General features: G+C 45.0%; 2 protein-coding genes and 2 long non-coding RNA genes across 5 annotated transcripts in view; 3 read left to right on the top strand and 1 right to left on the bottom strand.

The window, feature by feature from the left end:
• CSRNP1 (cysteine and serine rich nuclear protein 1) overlaps positions 1-4514 on the top strand; it is a 36610-nt gene extending 32096 nt beyond the window's left edge. The window contains exon 5 of the mRNA XM_081882427.1: positions 1444-4514. Coding sequence (XP_081738553.1) covers positions 1444-2484 — 1041 coding nt within the window. The 3' untranslated portion in view covers positions 2485-4514. The remainder of the gene's footprint in view (positions 1-1443) is intronic.
• Positions 4515-13397: 8883 nt separating this feature from the next.
• LOC309353407 lies at positions 13398-18286 on the top strand. Its single transcript, XR_014161813.1, has 3 exons — positions 13398-13546; positions 13593-13929; positions 17227-18286. It is a non-coding gene; the product is annotated as an uncharacterized lncRNA (long non-coding RNA).
• A 119-nt stretch (positions 18287-18405) lies between these two features.
• The window catches only part of TTC21A (tetratricopeptide repeat domain 21A), a 32323-nt gene continuing 26497 nt past the window's right edge, over positions 18406-24231 (bottom strand). The window contains exons 24-29 of one of the 2 annotated variants that reach the window (XM_081931478.1): positions 22942-23106; positions 21110-21305; positions 19950-20174; positions 19691-19811; positions 19088-19155; positions 18406-18581 (exon numbers count right to left, since the gene is read on the bottom strand). In XM_081931478.1, coding sequence (XP_081787604.1) covers positions 18504-18581; positions 19088-19155; positions 19691-19811; positions 19950-20174; positions 21110-21305; positions 22942-23106 — 853 coding nt within the window. In that variant the 3' untranslated portion in view covers positions 18406-18503. The remainder of the gene's footprint in view (positions 18582-19087; positions 19156-19690; positions 19812-19949; positions 20175-21109; positions 21306-22941; positions 23107-24231) is intronic. The other variant, XM_081931479.1, reaches the window with a different exon arrangement.
• Positions 19129-24228, top strand: LOC309353429. The gene is made up of 3 exons (XR_014161841.1): positions 19129-19175; positions 20259-20385; positions 23223-24228. It is a non-coding gene; the product is annotated as an uncharacterized lncRNA (long non-coding RNA).

Below are 24231 nucleotides of genomic sequence, written 5' to 3'. Positions count from 1 at the left end.
ACATCTGATGGAAGGGTGTTCCACAGGGCGGGCGCCACCACCAAGAAGGCCCTCTGCCTGGTTCCCTGTAACCTTACTTCTCACAGTGAGGGAACCGCCAGAAGGCCCTCAGAGCTGGACCTCAGCGTCCAGGCTGAATGATGGGGGTGGAGACGCTCCTTCAGGTATACAGGGTCGAGGTCAGAAGCTTCAAGACGAGCAAAAAGCCTTGGAGGATGCTGGCGTGAGCAGCTGCTTTTGCCCAGAGGGCAGATGGGACACGGCAGTTCTCCCACCAAACAGATATTGGCCAGCCTTTCCACACTGTTTTTACCTATCAATTTAATTAATAAACCGCCCTTTACCAGGGCAGTGTACAACATTAAGGACACATTGTACCGAGCATAAAAATGAAAGCATAATATAAACTAACACATTTCAGCTTTTAACAGGCCGTAGATTATTTAATGGCCAAAAAGCATGGGCAATGAGGAATGTTTTTTGCCTGGCGCCTAAAGACATGCAATGACGGCATCGTGTGAGCCTCTCTAGGGATAGCATTCCATAAACTGGGAGCCACCACAGAAAGGGCCCTGTCTCGTGTTGCTACCCTTCCAGCAAGTGTGGACACAGAGAAGTTTGCAGCTCCACCTTGTTCCTCTGTGCCGAGCTGGGCATAGGTGCAAAAGAAGCCACCTTATACTCTGTCAGGCCAATTTGGCCATCCAGCCCAGTGTTGTCTGCACTGACTTGAACGTGATTGACACCTGGCGGGGGCACCTTCAGTGTTTTCTCTTTGACACCTGCTTAAAACGTTACTGCTTAGGTGAGCCTCTCCAGACATGTAGAAGTCACAGGTGTGTTGGCAGCTGTATTAAAACACAGGGAGTGTTTGGGTGTTATTTTAATTACTTCTTTGTGTTTTTATCTTGTATGGTTTTTATCTTGTGAACCACCCTGTGATCTTTTGCTGAAGGGAAGTGTAGAATTGTTGCTGTTGTTATATTTATACCCGGCCTATCTGGCTAGGTTTCCCCAGCCACTCTGGGCAACTTCCAGTACATATGAAAACATAATCAAACATCAAACATTAAGCACTATCCAATACAGGCTGCCTTCTAAAAGTTATGTAGTTCTTTATTTCCTTGATATCTGAAGGGAGGGCGTTCCACAGGGCGGGTGCCACTACCGAGAAGGCCCTCTGCCTGGTTCCCTGTAACCTCACTTCTCGCAGTGAGGGAACCGCCAGAAGAATAGCAGCCCAGCGTTATGAAAAGCCCTTTCCCTAATTTTTTTTGTTGAATAAAACAAAGAAAAATGCATGTGTCAGATTTGACAGGCTAAAAGCAATAAGTTGAACCATTTATGAGCAGGTCCTTGTTGGGTTTTTGTTTTTTTAAAAATAAAAAGTCAGGCTTAAAGGTAGAGGCCATGTGACTAACATCTAGCCCCTCTGCTCCCCAGATGGACCACACGTCGTTTCCCTGCGGCTGCACGAAGGACGGCTGCGGCAACACAGAGGGCCGGATCGAGTTCAACCAAGCCCGGGTGCAGACACACTTCATCCACACCATCATGAAACTGGAGCTGGAGAAGAACCAGCCCAGCCCTGAGCGGAGCCCGGAGCCTGAACCCCTCTTCCGGGACCGGCTGCTCCCCTTCGGGTGCCCCGTGGGCAAGGCGGCGTTTGAGGAGAGGACGGTGCCGCTGGCGCCCGCCTTCCACTTCAGCACGGAGCTGGAGGCCATCGGCGAGAACAGCTGCAGCAGCGACATGACCGACTCCTCGGTGTCGTCCAACCAGAGCGAGGACCTGGAGGAGCCGTACGAGGCCGTCCCCTCCGAGAAGTCGCAGTCGGACGTGGACGACGACGGCCTGGCCCGCATCCTCCACTTCAACGACTCCGACACGGAGGACGAAAGCAGCGCCGCTAGCAACTGCCAGGACAACCTGAGCTCCTTCCACCCGACCGGCTTCTTCAGCGTGGACGTGGAGAACCAGTGCGCCACCGACAAGTTTGGCTCTGGCCACCCCTTAAGCCATTCGTTGAACATCACAGGGTGTTTGGACGAGAACGCCAACCAGGGGGTGAGCTGTTTTCTGGAGGAAACTTTGCCTAGGGCTGCCCAGGCTGCGGGCGTTCCTCCCTGTGCCCCCTCTTCTTCCTCCTCCGCCGTCGCCTCAATGGAGCAAGGCTCAAGGAGCTACATGGATCTGAGCCTCTCCTCGGACTCTCTGGATTTCTTCCAGTCCTTCTCGGACTACAACCTTGGACCCCTTTACAATTCTTTGAAGGAGTACGAGAACCTGGACAACTTTTCGGCGCTGCAGCTCCAGTTGCCGAATTTCCCCAGCTTGCCCCAGCCCGGGGATCAGAGCCCGTGCTTTCTGGAGTCCCTCATTGGCCTGTCCGAATCTGTCCCAGAAACCCCTGCGCCTTTTACAGACAATCAGCTCCTAGAAGATGCCATTAAGTCCTCTCTCATGGAAACAGTGAAGGTTTAAATGCTTTTGGTGGTTTTTTGGGGAAAAGCCGAGGAGGGGGGAAACCCCCGCAAGAAACTGCCAACCCCTTCCCGGAAGAGAAGGAAATGCTACGAAATATTTTGTTCCTTTTTTCAGATACTTTGGAGGAAGACAAAACAAACTCTGCAGCTGCAATCGGTTTTCTTGCTGTTTGTGCAAAAAACTTGGCGTTGGGGGTGGGGAAGGGGTGGAAGACAATTTTTTGCTAAACACAATTTACTTGCATTTTGTATTTTGGGGTGGGGGCACGTAAGGGAGGGGGCGGGGAAAGACCTCGTGAGAAATGCGTTGCTCGTCCACAAAGCACCTTCTGTGAACGTTTTCAAATGTTTGCAGACCATTTTCTCAAGCTACTTTGGGAAGTCTAAGTATATATAATTATATTTATTGTGGGGGTGGGGGGGGAAGGATTTGCTGAAGAGTTTGCTCTTGCTTAAATGGGAAGAGGTTTACAAGGAAGCGGAATAAATGACACAACACACACTATTATATACATAATTCCCCCATGCCCTCTATTTATTGCAAACCTCCACAGTTTTCAAGTCGCCTTCGAAGCTTGAACTGAGCGCCGAATCTTATTTAAATTAGTCATACCTCGGATGTATTATGTGCACAATCATTTTTTTTTGCATAATATATCTGTATTTATTTATTTCGTGTTCATGCCTGGGTAGGACTGTGGTTTGTCAAGGACCTGCAAATCGCCCAAGCCTGCCTCAATGGGTCTCTTGGTTCAGGTGCCCCATTTTCCCCTCATGGTTAAAACACTGAGGAGTTGTTATACTTTCAAGTATAATCCCCCATCCCCTGTCTTTTTCATAAGCCCCATATCCACACTACAAACCATTCTGGGCTTCTAAATGGAACTCCTAAGTCATCTTAGGAGAGAGTTGAGAAGACTCCTTGAGAGATTGCCCAGCCCCTCTTCTTGGATCGGAGAAGGGAGAGATTGTGGACCTTCTGGGTGTTGCCAGACTAGGACTCCCATCATTGCTGGCTTGGGCGTGATGGGAGCCAGGGAAGCTTCACGAGTTGTGGGGCTCCATTTCTTCCTTAGTGGACCACAGAGGTTACTATTAGGAGGTCGGTTTTTAAATCTGTGCAGTAGCTTTGCAGTGCATATATGAATGGGGAAGTGGGGAGTGTCATTGCCACAAACGGTGCAAGTGAAAGGGCCTCTCTCTGGGTCACACACCTGTGGTGTAGGGGAGCCTTTGAATTTCTGAGCATGCAGCACATTGGCTGCTGCAGCTGAGCATGAAAGACACTCTCCATGCATCACTGCAGCGCCGTGTGGCGCAGCACTCCAGCGTCGCACCACAAGGTTGTATGTCGCTATAACCATTTGAAAAATGAAACCACAGTTCCGTTCTTTTGTGTGCGATGTCCATAATTCTGCCAGGGGCAATTATAAGGAGGCCGGGAGCTATGAAGAGAGAGAGAATAGAATGAACTATTTAAAGAAGAGAGAGGAAAGGTTATAATGGTGTGGTAAATTATTTTGTAATTTATTTAATGTCCTTAAGGATTTGGCCATGAGATTTTTTTGATAGAACCAATCTGATCTATTACTATGCTGCCTGAATATATAGAGGAACCAATTCTGGAGCTGCCAAGGTTGCAATTTTTTAGAGGAATGGAAAGAGCAAAAATTGCAAAAAAAAGGGGGGGTGCGGTGGGGAGCAAAAGACTGTGCTTGCAAGCCTCAGGGTGCTTTGGGATATCTTTGAGGGTCTTAACCCACAATCTTTAGCCAGGCCACTCCAGTTTCAGTACAGACTGCCCATGGCGCTATTAGCAGGAGAAGGCAGAATCATCCGGATAAATTGCGCACCTTTTCTTTCAAAGATTATTCTTTGGTGAACTAGAATCCCACTTACCGGAACAGGTCAAAGATGGTTTTCACTAGAATTCCCTTAGGCCATGAAAACTTGACATTTAGGATTTTGTTGGTTAACCTGATGGTTGGGCCTAGTGGCTGTGCTTTCAGGTTTTATTTTTTTTTAAAAGTGGCCTAAGCTTTGTTAATGGAAATAGATGGAATTCTTGCCTCTCCTGAGATTGGAAGACCTGCACTTTGACCTCCCAGAGATGTACAAAGCACCCGGAATTCCTTCCACATGGGAACCTTTTGGTTGGAAAGACTTTGCCCCATCTGGTCTATGCAAAGAGGGGTTCCCCCCCCCTTTAACAAACCTGCGTGGTAAAGAGAAAATGTCTACAGAATAATCTGGCATCTATCTAGTGCAAAGGGGTTATCCCACTGTGAGAAAACTTCAAACATCTGCTTAACTTTTTAAACTATACATACATATATATACACCGTTTTTTATTTAATTTGTGGGAGTCTTTTAAAATAATAATAAAAAACTCAGCCTACGTTTTTTTAAAAAAATGCTTTGACACATTTGGGGGTGGGTTTTTTGGGGGGGGGTTTGGTACTGCTTTTTCTATTTTTATTTTCGTTCTTTGGCACTAAAGCAACAATTTTTAGAACATTCCTGCGTTCCTTTGCATTCGTCATTTTAAAATGAATGTTGGGAGACTGAGGGTGTTAGAAAAACCCTCTGGCCTTCATGATCCTCCCCCCTCTAATTTATTCATTTATTTGTTTCGTTTTTGTTGGTGCCAACTTCCTGCTCCTACTCACCCCCAGGGTGCACTGATTTGTAAATAGATATATATATTTTCCCCCTTCTGTACCTTGTATAAAATTTTGCCTGTTCAAACTGTCTTCTTTTTAAAAAAAAGAAAAAGAGAGAGAAAAACCTGAAAAACAAAATTGGGTATTTATTGACACAATCTGTAATTATCTAATGTATTGATTGAAACTCTTTGGTTTCAACAGCTTTATGTTTGCTTTCTCTCAGTGTGTGTGTGTGATATATATATATATATATATATATATATATATATATATATATATATATATAGTGCTTAATGGTGCCGAAAGGTACCAGTTTAAAATACTTTTATTTTTAACCCTTCCCCCCAAATTTTCATTTGTAAAACAAAAAAAAAGCATCCTTTTGCCTATAAGCTGCTGTCTCTCATTTCATACAAGCAATATGAAGAAAATTTCATTACACTTTCAATAAAACAAACTCTTTTTTTCGGTTTGGAATATTTGGTGCGTGTGCTCCTTCTCGACATATTGGGGGGTGGGTGGGTGGGAGAAGCGGATTAGTGGAAATCTAATCTCTGCCCGGCAAAAGGCCCGGCAGTGGTTGCTTTCACAACTTGCCATTCAGGGCTGCCGATTTCTGGGTTGTGTGTGGGCAGAATGGGGGTGAAGGGTTCTGTCAGGGAACTGACATCAGTGCCGGAGGGAGAGAGCAAAAGCCAGAGGGATTCCAGAGAGCGTCCCGGGATTGGGAGAGGCAGCCCATCTTCTGGGGAAGAGAATCAGCGTAGCACCAGTGGAGAAGGGGGGCAGATGGGGGAAGCGGCGAGGTGGTCCCATGACTCCTTGCCAGGGACCAGTGGGGTGAGTAGGGGTCCTCCGCTGCCTACGCCCTCCTTGCGCAGAAGGCTTTCGCGCAGAGAGAGTAGGAGGAGACTAGGCGTCAAAGAGCTTCTTTGCTGGAAGAAGTTTAAGAAACGCCCACTGACTGATTCTGCCAGCGATTGAGGCAGCCACGGGTGAGTGGCTGTCCGGACAGAAAAGGTTCACTCAGGCAATACACCCAGGTGTTTGCACCGGCTTACGCACGAGCAACCCCTAGAACCATTACAGGTTCTTTGTTCCTAGGTGCTCTAAGAAAAAACTGCCCCTTTATCCCTTATGGGGTACCCAAGAGCCCGTGTAGAGTCCTTACATAGGTTTTCTATCGGTAAGAGAAAATAACACAGGCCCAACCAGGGAATATTGAGAAGCAAAGCAGCTAGTAAACTGTTGCAACAGGGTCCCCTGCTCCCGACCACCCCCCAAAACAATATACATATATACATAACAGAAAGAGGTGGTCTGAGCAGAAATTTGAGTGTGTTGCTTCTCTCCCGTCTACCAGGATACCTGATAATGCCTTATCTGATTGCCTTTTCTGGCTAGCCTGGCCATTCCTTTGAGAGGGTAAATACCGTATTTTTCGCTCTATAAGACGCACCAGACCACAAGACGCACCTAGTTTTTGGAGGAGGAAAACAAAAAAAAAATATTCTGAATCTCAGAAGCCAGAACAGCAAGAGGGATCTCTGCGCAGTGAAAGCAGCGATCCCTCTTGCTGTTCTGGCTTCTGTGACAGCTGCGCAGCCTGCATTCGCTCCATAAGACGCACACACATTTCCCCTTACTTTTTAGGAGGGAAAAAGTGAGTCTTATAGAGCAAAAAATACGGTACTTAGTTCCTGAATCTGTGTGTATCTGAAGAAGTGTGCATGCACACGAAAGCTCATACCAGTAACAAACTTAGTTGGTCTCTAAGGTGCTACTGGAAGGAATTTTTTTAAATTTTGTTTCGACTACGGCAGACCAACACGACTACCTACCTGTAACTATATAAAATCCTAAACTCTATGTTTTCAACTTCGTAGACCCACTATTCTGTTCTAACACAGGTCAACCAATCTGGATTAACACCGCTAGTAGATGCGTTGACTTTGCTGCATCAAAGTATTTGATTTATAGATGGGGGAAATGCGGTAATTTTGAGCAGGTTTTCCTCCGGCCAATAAAACACCAGGTAAATCTGGACTAAAGTCGCCACCCCTTGAACCCCTTATTGGTTACATTCAGTCCCGCTTGGACTACTGCAATGCACTCTACGTGGGGCTACCTTTGAAGGTGACCCAGAAACTGCAATTAATCCAGAATGCTAGACTGATGACTGGGAGTGGCCGCCGGGACCACGTAACACCGGTACTGAGAGATCTGCATTGGCTCCCAGTACATTTCCGAGCACAATTCAAAGTGTTGGTGCTGACCTTTAAAGCCCTAAACGGCCTCAGTCCTGTATTCCTGAAGGAGCGTCTCCACCCCCATCGTTCAGCCCGGACACTGAGGTCCAGCGCCGAGGGCCTTCTGGCGTTTCCCTCATTGCGAGAAGTGAGGTTACAGGGAACCAGACAGAGGGCCTTCTCGGTAGTGGCACTTGCCCTGTGAAGGAAATAAGCAGCTATCTTCTTTTTAAAAGACATCTGAAGACAGCCCTGTTTAGGGAAGTTTTTAATATTTAATGCTGTATTGTTTTTAACACTTGATTGGAAGCCGCCCAGAGTGGCTGGGGAAGCCCAGCCAGATAGGCAGGATATAAATAATAAATCATTATTATTATCATGAATTATTATATTCCTGACCTTAGGACAGGACTGAACCTTGTATACGGGCTCTGCCTCCAGGCAAGTACCCCCCTGAGTATTCGGATGGTGGGCTGGCTGGCTTTTCCCTCCTCTGAGCACTGACATGGCTGAGCACCACAGGACGTTGACATTCCCGAGTTTAGTACTGGATTTTGAAGTGTGGTTTTTTTTAATATAATTTTTTTAACATATCATTTTCAACAGTAATTAAACATACTTTTACATCTTATTCAAATTTTTGACTTCCATCAATCCTGTCTGAACATTTTCCAATCTAATCTCTCAGTATGCATTTCTTATCTTCCCTATTACATTTCAAACTCATAACCAGTATCTCTCTTTTTACACTTTGTAACACTTCATATATTTCTCCTTACAAAACGTCTTGTAGTCCTACTAGCGTAATTTGTTGATTACAGTTGCTCTTCGAATAATTCATATACTTCTTCCAATCTTCTGTAAATCTCTGGTCCCGCAGGTTTCGAATCCTTCCTGTCAATTTTGTACTGGATTTTGAGGTTAAGGCTTAGGGAGTGCAGAGGGGCAATAAGAGAATTTCCAGAACTAGAATAATCACCCAGGGTGGGCACCAATATGTGCTTTAGCTACCGCAGGCCCAACGCCACCTAAAAGCTGACTGAAGGTTCCTCCTTGGATAAATGTTTTGACAATTCTGGAGCTGGATTTGGCAGCCAGATTTTTGCCGCAGCTCTGCCCTGTCTTACGCCAGTTTTTGTGTCTGCAGAAAAAATGAAGAGCAGGGGGATTCAATACCCGAAGAGCCCTAGGCAGACAGCAGTTAAATTAGCAGAGGAGATTAGAATCGCAAAGCGTGTGGTGTTCTGCAAATAATCGTGTGCCCCAAAATTGAATTAGCAGTATACTCCAGCACTGGGTCATGCCTGTATTTCAATGCAGGCTGCAGATTAAGAGGTGTGTTTTGGAGAATGACCAGCTGTAGAAGAGGGAAAGAAAAGGGGGTGTCCAGGATAGCCTGTGATGGCAATGGCAGTGTAAAGGTAAAGGTAAAGGGACCCCTGACCATTAGGTCCAGTTATGGCTGACTCTGGAGTTGCGGTGCTCATCTCGCTTTACTGGCCGAGGGAGCCAGCGTACAGCTTCCAGGTCATGTGGCCAGCATGACTAAGCCGCTTCTGGCGAACCAGAGCAGCACATGGAAACGCCGTTTACCTTCCCGCCGGAGCGGTACCTATTTATCTACTTGCACTTTGATGTGCTTTCGAACTGCTAGGTTGGCAGGAGCAGGGACTGAGCAACAAGAGCTCACCCCGTTGCAGGGATTCGAACCTCCAACCTTCTGATTGGCAAGTCCTAGGATCTGTGGTTTAACCCATAGCGCCACCCACATCCCAATGGCGGGGGGGGGGGCGTTTCAAACTGGAAAAGAACAAAATGCAGGATTTCCCGTGCAACGTGTAATGAATTTGTGGAATCTCCTGCCGTTATTTGTGGCAAAATCCACTCCATTTGGCCCTTTTTTCAAACCACACAATCTCTATGTGGAGTAGGTCGATCAACAGTGATTAGCCATGACTGATAAGAGAGCCAGGGTTCGAATCCCCATTTGGCCGTGAAACTCACTGGGTGGCCTTGGACCAGTTACGGGTGGCACTGTGGGTTAAACCACAGGGCCTAGGACTTGCCGATCAGAAGCTCAGTGGTTCGAATCCCCGTGATGGGGTGAGGTCCTGTTGCTCGGTCCCTGCTCCTGCCAACCTAGCAGTTTGAAAGCACGTCAAAGTGCAAGTAGATAAAAAGGTACCACTGCAGCGGGAAGGTAAACGGCATTTCTGTGCGCTGCTCTGGTTCGCCAGAAGCAACTTAGTCATGCTGGCCACATGACCCGGAAGCTGTACACCAGCTCCCTCGGCCAGTAAAGTGAGATGAGCACCACAACCCCAGAGTCGGTCACAACTGGACCTAATGGTCAGGGGTCCCTTTTCCTTTAAAACCACACAATCTCTATGTGGAGTAGGTCGATCAACAGTGATTAGCCATGACTGATAAGAGAGCCAGGGTTCGAATCCGCATTTGGCCGTGAAGCCTTGGGCCAGTCGCTGCCTCTCGGCCTAATCTGCCTCACAGGGCTGATGTTGGTCTCCTTGGAGGGAAAGGTGGGGTATCAATTTAAATATATAAATAAAGGAAACCCCCCTGTTGAGACATAACATTATCTCCATATACCAGGTGCTGGAGACAGTGAGAAAGGAGAATCCAGCTGTGCACTGTTGGAAACAGGATGCTAGACTAGACAGATCTCCAAAGAGTCTAGCCATAATCTCATTTGTGAGTGTGCTGTCGTCTAACAGAGAAGTAGCTGGATTTGTTAAGCTCTCCTGTTCTCTTCCCCGCGCAGCATTTTGTTCTGACAAGGAGGTCGAAGCTTCTTGAAAACAATCCAGTGGCTGAAATCATTTCTGGGTGGCCAGGCTCGGGGAACAAGCGTTACTGTTTAACAGAGTCCCCCCCCTTCTCTCCTTCCCGCCCCCCCTTTATAATAACGTATTAAACTTGCTGGCGCCTTCTGACAATTCACAGAATGCAGCATTCAGGTCTCTGCAGATTGATGCCATGCAGCAAACAGTAGGTGGCCAGGGGAAAAGAGAGCGTCAGAGAGAGTTCACCCCCCACTTGGTGCCAGGAGAAAAGAGGAAAAAGGACACGCCTACCCCACAATTAAATGCATGCTTTTCCAAGCACAGTCTTGCAATCATAGAACTTTAGAATTAGAAGGCACACTCCCAAGAGTCATCTAGTCTAACCGTCTGCAAAGCAGGAATATATTAAGGGACGCGTTTGAGTAAAGTAATGGAGCACTTTATGTATTGATAGTGTATCAATAATGTGTGTTGTACAGTGGTACCTCATTCCGGAGGTCCGTTCTTAACCTGAAACTGTTCTTAACCTGAAGCACCACTTTAGCTAATGGGGCCTCCTGCTGCCGCCACACCGCGGAGCACGATTTCTGTTCTCATCCTGAAGCAAAGTTCTTAACCTGAAGCACTATTTCTGAGTTAACGGAGTCTGTAACCTGAAGCGTATGTAACCCGAAGCATATGTAACCTGAGGCACCACTGTATCTGAATGTGCTTCCTAGGTAGGGACAGGTGAACCTGTCAATTTTGGTTTCTCTGTGTTTCATAATTTTCATTTTTTTGAAGTTCAGTTCTCCAGCAGTTATTTGTTTTTTTTATAAGAAAGAAGTCCTCATGGAAATTCATCTGCGTTTTAGTGCAAATTTCTCCCCATATACAGTTTTGCAAAGCAGATTTCCTTAATCTAACACTTTACTTCTTTCTTCTTTTTGCATGTTGTCTTCACTTATATATTGGCTTTCAGGCATACTTTGGGTACCTATTGCATGGCTAAAAAACTGCATTGCAAAATTATGAAAAATGCAGATTTCAAAGGATGGCTATGTTTCAGTGCATGTGTTATTATAGAAAGAGCAAATTAAGGAAGTTCTCCTTAAAATATGAACTGAACTCATTTTCTCCTCCCTCCCTCTTCCAAGACTGGGTTACATTCTGTATGCCTGCCCCTCTCCAAGCAAAATTCCGTTGTCAAGATAACGCAGTTCTGCACTTCAGAATGCATCCTGCAAGTTAGCACTCTGGTTCATTTGAATTATTATTTCTGGCTGCATGATTTGATTGGCCTTTCAGCCTGCTTTGTGTTAAAGCCTCTGTAGGGATGGTTGTATGTGAGCCACCTTTCCCCAACTTAAGTTTCAGAAAACAAGCAGCCAAATTTCCTTGCTTTTTCTAGCAGGGTCTGAAATGGATTTTCCTTATCTATCTGGACAAAATTGCTAGTGGCAATGTATGTTGTTGTTTTTAAATAAATAAAGCTTTATTGTCACTTGTTCCAAAGGCGTTTCTAGGGTGTTTGTTACCTAAGGAGCTGAATTTGAGTCCTCTGGGTGCCTGATTTCTACACATCACCTTAGGTGCGTTCATCATGTTTCAGAGCCAAATAAAAGTGACAAGTAGTCTTCGCTCAATAAGGGGTTTATATAAAGCAAGGGCTGGCAGGGTAGGGATGGGACTGTGATCTGGCTCACAGAAGGAGGACTCAGGGGCCTGGTTCACACCTGCATGTACATAGTATACTAGATCACAGCATGCTGAAAATTATCCTTGTGGAGGGGCTGTGTTCACTGCACTTGAGCCCTTCCTAGCAGTTGGTGCTTTGCTCTCACTCTGAACTGCCTTTGTGCCACCATGACGTGTTCAGATCTGAATGGCTATCTGGCCCTGGAACATCATCATGTCTGCAATGTGATTCCTGATCCGCTGCAGCAGTGAACAGGCCCGAAAACATGCAAGAAGAAAAATATTTGATGCATGGGGGCAGGGGTTCAGAGAATACTTTGTGTTTCTGAAGCCCCTTTCTTCTGTTTACCAGCTCCATCTGGTACGCAGGCTGAGACCCTACCTGCCTGCGGACTGTCTCACCGGAGTGGTGAATGCTCTGGTTATCTCCCGCTTGGACTACTGCAATGCGCTCTACGTGGGGCTACCTTTGAAGGTGAACCGGAAACTACAACTAATCCAGAATGTGGCAGCTAGACTGGTGACTGGGAGCAGACACCAGGACCACTTAACGTTAGTCCTAAAGGATTTACATTGGCTCCCAGTACGTTTCTGAGCATAATTCAAAGCGTTGGTGCTGACCTTTAAAGCCTGAAACAGCTTTGGTCCTGTGTACCTGAAGGAGCATCTCCATCCCCATGGTCCAGCCTAAGACACTGAGGTCCAGCTCTGAGGGCCTTCTGGTGGTTCCCTCACTGTGAGAAGTGAAATTACAGAGAACCAGGCAGAGGGCCTTCTCGGTAGTGGCGCCCGCCCTGTGCAATGCCCTCCCATAAGATGTCAAAGAAATAAACAACTATCAGACATTTAGAAGACATCTGAAGGCAGCCCTGTTTAGGGAAGCTTTTAATACTGGAAGAATCATTGTATTTTAATATTCTGCTGGAAACCGCACAGAGTGGGCAGGGTATAAATTATTATTATTATAAAATAAGCTCAGAGAAGTTGTTCTCACAACAGCCCTAGGAGTAGATCAGCCTGAGCAAGAACAACTGGACTGAATATCACCTAGTAAGCATCATGGCCGAGCAGTTTAAATGAAATAGGAGAGTCCAATAAAGGTCTACTCAAGAGTAAGTGCCTGCGAGTTAAGTGGCAAGTGGGTGTAGGATTCCAGCCTTAACTTAGATACAGTCGTACCTTGGATCTTGTACGGTGTGTATGCAAATGCGTACCTTGGATCTCAAACACCTTGGCTCCCGAACAAATCGGCTCCCAAATGATGGAAACCCGGAAGGGAGTGTCCCAGTTTTCGAACGATTTCTGGAAGCCGAACATCTGGCACAGCATCTGATTGGCTGCAGGATGGACTCCCGGAACGCATTCTGTTCGAGAACCAAGGTACAGTTGTACTGTGTTATTTTATGAGATTGAGCAATTTTAAGCAAGCACTGAAGCCAACACAAATTCAGCTCATTTTGTGGGGTGGTTTTGGTAGAATGTAACTTTGGGAGTTTCCATATATTTGGGATTGATGTTTGGTAGTGTCTTAAGTTCCCCTCATCCTGATCACACTGTCTCCAGGCTCTACTGACTCCGAGGCTGAGATTCAACAGGTGTGCAGATAGCTTTCCTTTCCTTGGCTTCTACAGATAAGGGGAAGCTGTCAAACTCTGGAACTTCAAACAGTTGAACTTCAGCCTGACGCGTGGCCATTAAAGGCACTAGACAGAGAGCCCACTAGCCTCGCCTGCTCCCCAAGGGAACCATCCAACTTGGTTTAGAGCTGCAGGTATTTTTGCCATCCTTGCATCAGCTATGTGCCTCTTTGCTTGAAGTAACCATAGGAACAATTTATATTTGCTTCAGCGTTGCCATGGTAATGCACTGGGCAACTCCCAGCTACACGCCCAACCTTCTGTAGCAGGGATTGTTAAAAGTCCTGCTCCTCCCGCAAACCATGAAGAAATCCATTTACCAATAACAGATGTCTGTCTCCCCACCTCCACCCCCCCTCTCTCAAGAACAAAGAAGGAAGGAAGCGCACGTCTTGTCCGACAGCGGATTAAATGTACAGGAGTAATACATTTAAATAACAGTAGTAATTTAGGGATCTTCAGTGGCCTCTAATGGCCACAATAATGAAGTACATTGTGCTCTAGTATAAATAATATTAGTTGCTAAAGAGCAACCAAGATCCTAATGCCGGGGTCAAAAAGTAAGGGTGCCTCCATGTGGATAATTCAGATGTCACAACTGGGGGATTGGAAAGCGGTTTTTAATTTAGCAGGTTTTTTCACTGAAATGGCAAATCCGTATTATAATTATTATTGATTTTTTTAATGGTTTAATATGGTAAATACATATTAAATGTGGGGGGGGGGTACAGACTGTCATTTTGTTGCGGATGTTGCTGTGCTGACAGTGCAAAAGGTTTGCATGCCTGAAGAGCGCCGCTTGCACCATGCACACCTGCCTGGCCTCTCCCCAGCAACTCCTCCTGTTCCCTGGTCAAACAGCTGCCTTTGCCTCTGGTCCTGCCAACTGCTGGCACACAGGCCCTGGTAGGTTGCCCACTGCTAAATGTGACCAAGGGGCCGGAAAATGCTCATTCCTGGCTTAAAATATTCAAGGTGCTTCTGAAACCTTTGAGGTGGGTTTACCCTCTAAAACTGCTGGACCACAACCGTCTGTTTGCTAGGGCACTAAGCAATGATTTTAATCTCCACCTCCATCGTTCTGCCCGGACGCTGAGGTCCAGCACCGAGGGGCTTCTGGCAGTTCCCTCATTGCGAGAAGCAAAGCTACAGGGAACCAGGCAGAGGGCCTTCTCGGTAGTGGTGCCCGCCCTGTGGAACACCCTCCCACCAGATGTCAAAGAGAAAAACAACTACCTGACATTCAGAAGACATCATAAGGCAACCCTGTTCAGGGAAGTTTTTAATGTGTGACATTTTAGTGTATTTTTGGTCTCTGTGGAAGCTGCCTAGAGTGGCTGGGGAAACCCAGCCAGATGGGCGGGGTACAAATAATATTATTATTATTATAAATCTCTAGGCACATTCACTAGATTTCAAGCCCTCCTGCGATCAGGAGGTTCTTCAGGTCAGGAGGGGTGCAGGCAGGAGCTCCCATTGATTCCTTCCCATTTTAACAAGGTGGATTTGAGGGTGTCCAGTAGACATCCTCTTAATCCATTTTGAACTGACCGGTTACAAATTAGGTTTGGGAGAGTCCACCTTTCACTAAATATTATCAATCCTGGGATATTTGGAAGCAAGACAATGAATCCTCATTAATTCAGCTCCCCATCATTCCCAAACACACAGCAGTGGAGTAAAGTATAACTCAGTGCGGCTCCTGCATATATCATTCAGTGTTGATGTTTCTATTTTATGTTAAGATAAGGTGTACTTTTGTATAGTAACATCTCCACCTAGTGGCATGAGTTGGAAATGGCACCCTTTTCTGACACTACGCAGACATTTGTGCATAACATCTTTGAAGCAATTTTAGAGGGTTAAAAAAGAAAAAGAAAAACTGTTTTGAGGTGCTCAGTCCTTTCCCCATCTGCTCTCTTCCCACTTCAAACTGCCCTCAAGTGATTTTAGCTCCCGTGATGAGCTTTAAAGTGCGTACTTGCTCTTGCAAGCACGTTTCTTTCTCTCCCCGCCCCTCGCCTGACACACGGCTACTTCCCAAAGCAGATTTCTGAGTTTAAAGAGACACTGGGGTACTGCAGCATGTGGTTTGGCATTGAGAAAGCCTTAAACTGTAAAAAATGGTAGGCAAACTAAGCCCTGGGGGCCGGATCTGGCCCAAGCACCTTCTAAATCCGGCCCGCGGACAGTCCAGGAATCAGTGTGTTTTTACATGAGTAGAATGTGTCTTTTTTATTAAAAAAATGCACCTCTGGGTTATTTGTGGGGCCTGCCTGGTGTTTTTATAATAATAATAATTTATTATTATTACCCCACCCATCTGGCTGAGTTTCCCCAGCCACTCTGGGCGGTTCCCAATCAAGTGTTAAAAACAGTACAGCATTAAATATTAAAAACTTCCCTAAACATGAGTAGAATATGTGCTTTTATTTAAAATGCATCTCTGGGTTATTTGTGGGGCATAGGAATTTGTTCATTTATTTTTTCATAGTCCAGCCCCCCTCCCCCCCTGGTCTGAGGAACAGTGGACCGGCCCCCTGCTGAAAAAGTTTGCTGACCCCTGCTGTAAAGGTTCTGTGACTGGGATAAATGAAACCACTCAGACAAATGTGCAAAATGTTATCATCATGTTTGCATAATTTGTTGGGGTATAATAATAATAATAATAATAATAATAATAATAATAATAATAATAATTTATTTGTACCCCGCCCATCAGGTTGGGTTTCCCCAGCCACTCTGGGTGGCTTCCAACAAAGATGAAAGATACACTAAAATGTCACATATTAAAAACTTCCCTGAACAGGGCTGCCTTCAGATGTCTTCTCTTTGACATCTGATGGGAGGGCGTTCCACAGGGCGGGCACCACTACTGAGAAGGCCCTCTGCCTAGTTCCCTGTAACTTGGCCTCTCGCAGTGAGGGAACCGCCAGAAGGCCCTCGGAGCTGGACCTCAGCGTCCGGGCAGAACGATGGGGGAGGAGACGCTCCTTCAGATATACTGGACCGAGGCCGTTTAGGGCTTTAAAGGTCAGCACCAACACTTTGAATTGTGCTCGGAAACGTACTGGGAGCCAATGTAGGTCTTTCAAGACCGGTGTTATATGGTCTCGGCGGCCGCTCCCAGTCACCAGTCTAGCTGCCGCATTCTGGATTAGTTGTAGTTTCCGGGTCACCTTCAAAGGTAGCCCCACGTAGAGTGCATTGCAGTAGTCCAAGCGGGAGATAACCAGAGCATGTACCACTCTGGCGAGACAGTCTGCAGGCAGATAGGGTCTCAGCCTACGTACCAGATGGAGCTGGTACACAGCTGCCCTGGATACAGATTTGACCTGTGCCTCCATGGGTACATACTTTATTGTGCAATCTAGAATTTGATTCAGAAGGAAATCTCTGACTTCCTGAATGGCGGGCTGGGCAACAGATCTATGGAAAGAAAAGAAATGGAAAAGGACTGGGATCTATGCTAACGCACAAACATGTGCATGCTTACTTGGAAGTAAGGTACCTCAAGGCAAATCCACTTTTTAAAAAGCAGCTTCACTTTATGCAGTTTGGAAAGTGATGGGGGAATGCACTGAAAACTGTGGAATGAATTAATCATTAATTTGTTTGGCTGGTAAGGCTATTCCACTAAGATTTTGTAACTGTTCACCTAAAATTGTGAATGTGATTAACAGGTGTCTGAAAATGCATGTATCCTACAGGTATGTTCATTGAAGAGATGGGATTGGCCACAGCCTCCTGTATTCTTCCTGGCAAACATCAGCTGTTGTAGTGTACTGTGCAGAAGGGCCTTTGGTATGCTTGGACAAGTGAATTTTTCTGCTTTCCAAATGGCGCCAGTGCTCAATTCTTAAAGGCAGACAGAAAGAAAGAAAAACAGCAAGAAAGCGGAGTTTAATTTAAGGGCTGAGGGCCTCCCACTGCAGGCTTCCAATGGCATTGCCTCGGGGTTTGGGGAATCTGTAATCCCCTTTTATGGACAAACAACAATATCTCGCAGCTTTGGGCCCCTAAAGCTGCCATCTGATTTCCTTTTTAACAGATGAAGAGAGGATTGCTCAGGCTGAAAATGAAGTGGAATGGGCACACTTAATATCAGTCATGACAAGTTTGAAAGCCAGGATCTAGTGCCTAAGCATTTGTCCTCTTTGGCAGTGATGGTTATAATGTCAAGTATCAGTTCTTGGATACTCTAGGAATCATCTAGACAAGGTTAAGCACTTTTACATCCTACCTATTTTAATCAGAAACCTTAACTTTCTGAAGTTAAGTTAAGTTGGAACTAAAAACATGTTCATTTCCCCCTTCTTTTTCATAGCTCATTTCAACACTATTCATAAATGGAAAAGTGGTCTGGTGAAGGGAGATTTAAATTTGAAGAATATCCATTCAAATTCAGGGCAAGTGAAGGGACTTTATAACCCCCCCCCCCCAATGGTTTAGCCCTCTTCACACTGCACCACCTTAGCACCTGTTCCTAGGATTCTTCAGGTCATGTGCTTTAAATGTCATGTGCTTTAAATGTAAGGTGTGTATGGAGCATCCTTTCTCAACCTTGGATCCCCAGCTGTTATTGGACTACAACTCCCATCATCCATAGCTAGCAGGACCAGTGGTCATGGATGATGGGAGTTGTAGTCCAACAACATCTGGGGACCCAAGGCTGAGAAACACTGGATGGAGCATCAGCCAGCTTGATAGGCAAAATGCAAGACACTCTGCCATGGTCAGGGGACCAAGGCAGCCCATTCAAACAAAAGTCACGGTTTGAATCCTAATTGGATAGGCTTATTTAGCAATCGTAGCTAAAGCCAATTTCCTTCCCAGTAAGCTACTTTGGCAAAGGGCTACTGCACTTGTAATACTACCAATTAAGCTGCTTTAAACTGCACAAGACAACTTTATTGAAAATTATGGTGTTATGTTCAAACTCCACTGACAGAGTTTTAGATAGCGCAGGAGTGATATAATCAACACTCTAAGGTTTAATTGCTGTTTGAGCCTTTTCCAAAATTTCTTCTCTAATTTTTGGATATTCTGGGCATGCCTTCAGAACCTTTAATAAACAATAAATTAATGATTAGTTTTTTAAAAAATGTTGTAAATAAACATATTAATACATTTTAAATTTAAATCTCTTAATATTAATCTACCACAATTTGGCAACTATCAAACTCTGCATCTGATCCAGGCTAATCTCCCATGAAATCAATGGAGCAAGTTAGTCCTGACTTAAGTCTCACTGATATCAATGACAACTAAGTGCAACTTACTATAGATCCAGCCTTGTGTTCCTAGGAACAAAGAAGCTTGCCGTTTTTCTCAAAAAGATGAGGGAAGGCAGACTAGCTTCATTGAAAGTCAGTTTTTAGCAGCTATGTGAAACTGCAAAAAAGTGTTGGACATGTCCTCAGTTTTGTGCTGGGCGGAGGGGTTCCACAGCAAAATCATAGTGGGTGGCATGACTGCAAAATCAAGGGCAACAGGGTGCCCTGAGAATAAAACCTGAAAATTCTGGTCTATAGCAAGCACTGTTTACAGATTTATGTTTGGAGAACTTACATCATGGCACACATCTATTGCTTCCACGTATCTCTTATCTTTTAGATAGTTGAAAGCAAGTTTAAATCCTACAGCAAGAGAGGAAAAGGTTAGTGTTCTGCTTAATATCAATTGCTAACTAAAAACAAAATAGTAAATGATGGATGCGGTGAAATGATTTTGTGGGAAGGGCAGTTAATGTCTTCAGTGCTTTTTAAAAATAATCTGAAGATAATTGCCAAGCATAAAATCAGAAAACTATACAATGACTAGTTAATGTTGCAATCCTTTACACAGTTGGGAGCTGGGCTTTCCTTCTAACCTAGATATACACAGGATTGCACTGTAAGAATCATAAACCTGGCAAATTAAACAAGCAGAAACTAGATCAAAATGATATTTTATTAAACTGGAGAGTTATAAAATGTACTGTTCAATATGTATGGTGGTAACTGGTATAAGAAATAATATTACTGATAACAGGAATAATATTACTGTTTTAGTATTTTGCACATGTACTTCTGTTTCTGCTAGACTCTCAATTTTCCACAACTGGTTGAGAGCAATTTCACTGTTGCCTCAGCACAAAGATATAGAAGCAAAGCAATAACTTTTTTGACTTACCAACAGTAGGATTTGCTTGGTGACTATGTTTCCAAGCTAATTCATAATTGGCTGCAGCATCTTTGTAGGCCTTTTCCTTTTCTGCGATATATCCCAAGCATTCATAAGCTTTAGAGCACGACTTAAAAGAAAAAAAATTATAGTGCAAAAACAAATCACTCACGGGCTGTTAGTATTTTCTTTAAGCATTTTTTTCTCTCTAAGAGCACAATCCAGAGGGAAGTGCTTCTGCCACTATAATAGACTCCCAGCCTCTTACCTTATTGTGCCGCAAGCAGCGCTTCACTAACTCAACTGCACAGTCAAACTTCCCACATGCAGTGTAGCTGTCTGCCAACAAAATCCAACACTTCTCTAAGTCATCAGCTTCTGTCAAACTCCATTTTGCTTTCATCAAGCGCTTCAGCTGGTTCCTGGCTTTGAGTGGCTGCTTAAGAAGCATGTATGCTTGAGACACGGCTAAAACGGCTGAAACGCTGTCCCTCTGATTTAGATATATAAAAGACAAGTTTGGTTTTTAAAATGAACAATTCAGCTAACTGTCATCACTTTTCCTTTATAATCACAGATCATTTTGCATATGAAATCTATGAAGTAAGAGAACACCAGTGTCTTGGCCTTCTAACAGTGAGGAGCCTACCAGACTAAGGGTAGCAACAGATTATGCATCCCGTCTGAATAAACTGAAGATTTAGGTGCATTACATAAATGGGCATAAAGTAGTGGTGTGAAGAAAATATACCGTATTTTCCGGTGTATAAGACAACTGGGCGTATAAGATGACCCCCCCCCCAACTTTTCCAATTAAAATATAGAGTTTGGATATACTCGCCGTATAAGACTACCCCTCTTCCAATGCACACCAAATAAAAATTAAAAAAACCCATCTCCAGCCCAGCTTGGAAATCCACTCCACTTCCCAGTGGCTGGGGGCTTCTGGGACCATTTTTCAAGCATATTTCTGCTTCATCTAGAGAGTTTGGTGTCCTCTGATTTAATTTGCTGTCGTTTTATCCTTTGGTGGGGAGCTGCTGCAGGAACTGCTGCTGTAGCCGGCGTATAAGACGACCCCTGACTTTTGAGAAGATTTTCCTGGGTTAAAAAGTAGTCTTATACGCCAGAAAATACAGTATGTGCGGAAAAAATAAAATGTTGCTACCTCACGCAAAAGAAACTGCATGGTGTAGCTTGTCATTATACAGAAGCCTTCCCCAACCTGAGGCCCTCCAGTTATTTTAGACTACAACTCCAATAATCCCTAAGGAGTCTCATCTATGAGATAGCAATATACTACAGTTTCTGGTGTCAAACATCCGTAGGAATATCCAGTGCTTTTTTTACTGTTAACCAGCAGCCACTACCATGAATATAAATGTCCTCTCCAAGCTGCTTACCACTCATGGAAGAAACTATCTTTACCTCATTTTGGCACATTTCAGTAAATACTTTCAGGGCCTTCTCCACATTATATGTCTCTCTCGTGGCCATTAAGCAGTAGCTCTGTAACATCTCTACTTGATTCTGCCCTTCTTGTGAGTGAGGATAAAACTCCTTGAGAAGCTTCTCGGCTGTACGTATGCCATGCTGTTCAGATTCTTTCTTTTCCTTCAGATTACTAGCAAGAAGAAAACAGTTTCTGTTTCCTAGGCTATCAAAGACCTTCTCTTGACTCTATAAGAATAGTATGACTATTATTTGATTTAGATTAAAGCATTTACATACACCTATATCCTAATCTAGGGAACAGCTATGAGTTCAGCAGAAGGCTACATACAGGTTGCTTCCTCCCTCTCCCAATACCTCGGGTTAAGTACTTAATTCGTTCCGGAGGTCCGTCCTTAACCTGAAACTGTTCTTAACCTGAAGCACCACTTTAGCTAATGGGGCCTCCTGCTGCTGCCACGCTGCCGGAGCACGATTTCTGTTCTCATCCTGAAGCAAAGTTCTTAACCTGAAGCACTATTTCTGGAAGGCGGAAGAAGCCCCAAAGAGGCCGGAGGTGCAACGGGCTTTGTTTAAACTGCTCAGCATCCCCACCTAACAGCTAGTTGCAGGGTAGCGCAACAGCAACAGTCGCTTTCCCATGCAGCCTCCAGCTGGCCCCAGCAGAGGCGATGGAAGGGGAGTGCAGTGGGTGCAGCCACCCCAGGTGTCATGACTGAGCCGGGGTAACAAAATGGCAGGCTAATGGGCAGTACACCTTATGCCTGACGACAGCAGCTCTTCCAACCCAGTGGCAGAGAGCAACCCTCCTCAGCCGTGGTCACAGCAGCTCCGTTGTTGGGTCATATCTGACCTGGCTGCGGAGAGCAGGAGGAGAGTAATAATAATAATAATAATTTGTTGTTTAGTTGTGTCTGACTCTTCATGACCCCATGGACCAGAGCACACCAGGCACTCCTGTCTTCCACTGCCTCCCGCAGTTTGGTCAAACACATGCCGGTAGCTTCAAGAACACTATCCAACCATCTCGTCCTCTGTCATCCCCTTCTCCTTGTGCCTCCATCTTTCCCAACATCAGGGTCTTTTCCAGGGAGTCTTCTCTTCTCATGAGGTGGCCAAAGTGTTGGAGCCTCAGCTTCAGGATCTGTCCTTCCAGTGAGCACTCAGAGCTAATTTCCTTCAGAATGGATAGGTTTGATCTTCTTGCAGTCCATGGGACTCTCACGAGTCTCCTCCAGCACCAGAATTCAAAAGCATCAATTCTTCGGCGATCAGCCTTCTTTATGGTCCAGCTCTCACTTCCATACATCACTACTGGGAAAACCATAGCTTTAACTATACAGATCTTTGTTGGCAAGGTGATGTCTCTGCCATATTAATAATAATAATTTATTATTTGTGCCCCACCTATCTGGCTGGGTTTCTCCAGCCACTCTGGGTGGCTTCCAACGAAGACTAAAAATACACTAAGAGTGAGCAGCAGTAACCCAACCACTCTCTTACCCTGAACTCTGGGGCATGGGGGGGGTGCCTGCCCTGGGCAGCGTGGGCATATGCTCCACCACTGGGCCCCCGAGTTTCAATTCTAGTTTTGGATATTTTTGAATACAGTATTTTTGACACGGATTGAAGAGGAAGCGGCAGAGAGGGCTTTTAAAGGGTGTTAAAGGGTGGTCCCTACTTTACGTGATTTCACTTAAGTGCACAGGGGTCCAGAATGGAATCCCTGTGTAAACGAGGGGATGCCTGAACTTCAAGTTGACTTTAAGAATGTGATTTTCATATTCTGTTACAGGACTTTTCCTTACCTAGCATCCATGGTATTCTGGTTTCCTAAAGTCTCTCTGCCTATTATGTCATTGTCAGGATTTAGGCATATCTGAATCATATGGCCAAGGGCTTTCTGGCCCCAGTCACTATCCTTACGTGCTTTGTTGAAGAACTTCAGTGCCTGATTGGGCTGCATCATGTGCCTGTTTGTGGGGAGAAAGTATTGAAGACCTAGGTGAAATGTGAGACCCTTAAAATATCAGTCTTGTTAACAAGCATATATCCACATATTCTTCTTCCCTGCCAAATCCAATCTAAGGGTTTAGTGCAAGGTGACGGCCTCAATTCAATAAAGAGGAAAGTGTGCTTAAGCTGCAAGCAATCATAGGACTCAGATGCACTTAATTCTGTGTTGAACTGGTCAGAAGCGGCGAGAAATTTCCTATTGCGAGACCATGAGAAAAAAAAGGAGATAAGACTTTATTTAAGCCAAAGGAAATTCTAGGCACAACAAATCCAGTGTGTGCAATTGAAAAGTGTGTAAAAGAGCGGTCAAATTCTCAAGCATACTTCCAAGTGGGGAAACAAAGTAGGTCACTAGTTTGAAAAAACAAAAAGGATACGTTTATTAAGGAGACTGTATGATGAGTTTCCTTGGTTTATTTGTGCAGACCTATTGCACAGGATTTAAGGACCGTATCAGATGAGGCACAATTGATTCATGGTTAGGAACTTTCACAATAGGAACATTAACAAAAACATAGCACCTGCAAGGACCTGGAACTGGAACCACAGCACAACTTTTTAGAAAACAAAACACCTTTCCACCTGTACTATTTTTTCTGATGCAAACCACCCCTCCCAGCTGACAGGTAAGGATATTTCTAGACTGGTTTGAGGGCTTGGCAATCCTTAAGCATGCAATTTTTTCCAGAGCTTCCACAAGATAGCCATTGGGCCTCAAAACACTGGCCATTCTTCCCATTTAATCCAGATTTATCCATTAAGTTTTTTATTTATTTAACCAAACTTGTTGCCAACTACCCATTTGCGAAATCATGACTCTTAAGCCCATGTCTGGAAGCACCCTATGTTTTCACTCATGGAAAGAGGACAAATAGCAACTTGGAGATGGAGAGTACTTGCAGTGAAGAACAGCACAGGAAGAAAGAGCCACTAAATTGTCTCCCACAGTGCAATGGTTATGTTCCAAATTCCCTTCTCTCCAGTAGCTTCTAAGCAACAATAGATCTTTATCATGGATCACCCTCATCATTTCTGGCTGGGCCTTTGGTCTGTGAGTCCCATTAGTACTGGTTTCTATGATT

This window comes from Podarcis melisellensis (assembly GCF_964234715.1).
Source record: "Podarcis melisellensis genome assembly, chromosome: 12".
In the NCBI taxonomy this organism is placed as follows: Eukaryota; Metazoa; Chordata; class Lepidosauria; order Squamata; family Lacertidae; genus Podarcis; species Podarcis melisellensis.
Note: the sequence above shows the minus strand (reverse complement) of the source record. Positions and strands in the feature narration are given on the sequence as shown.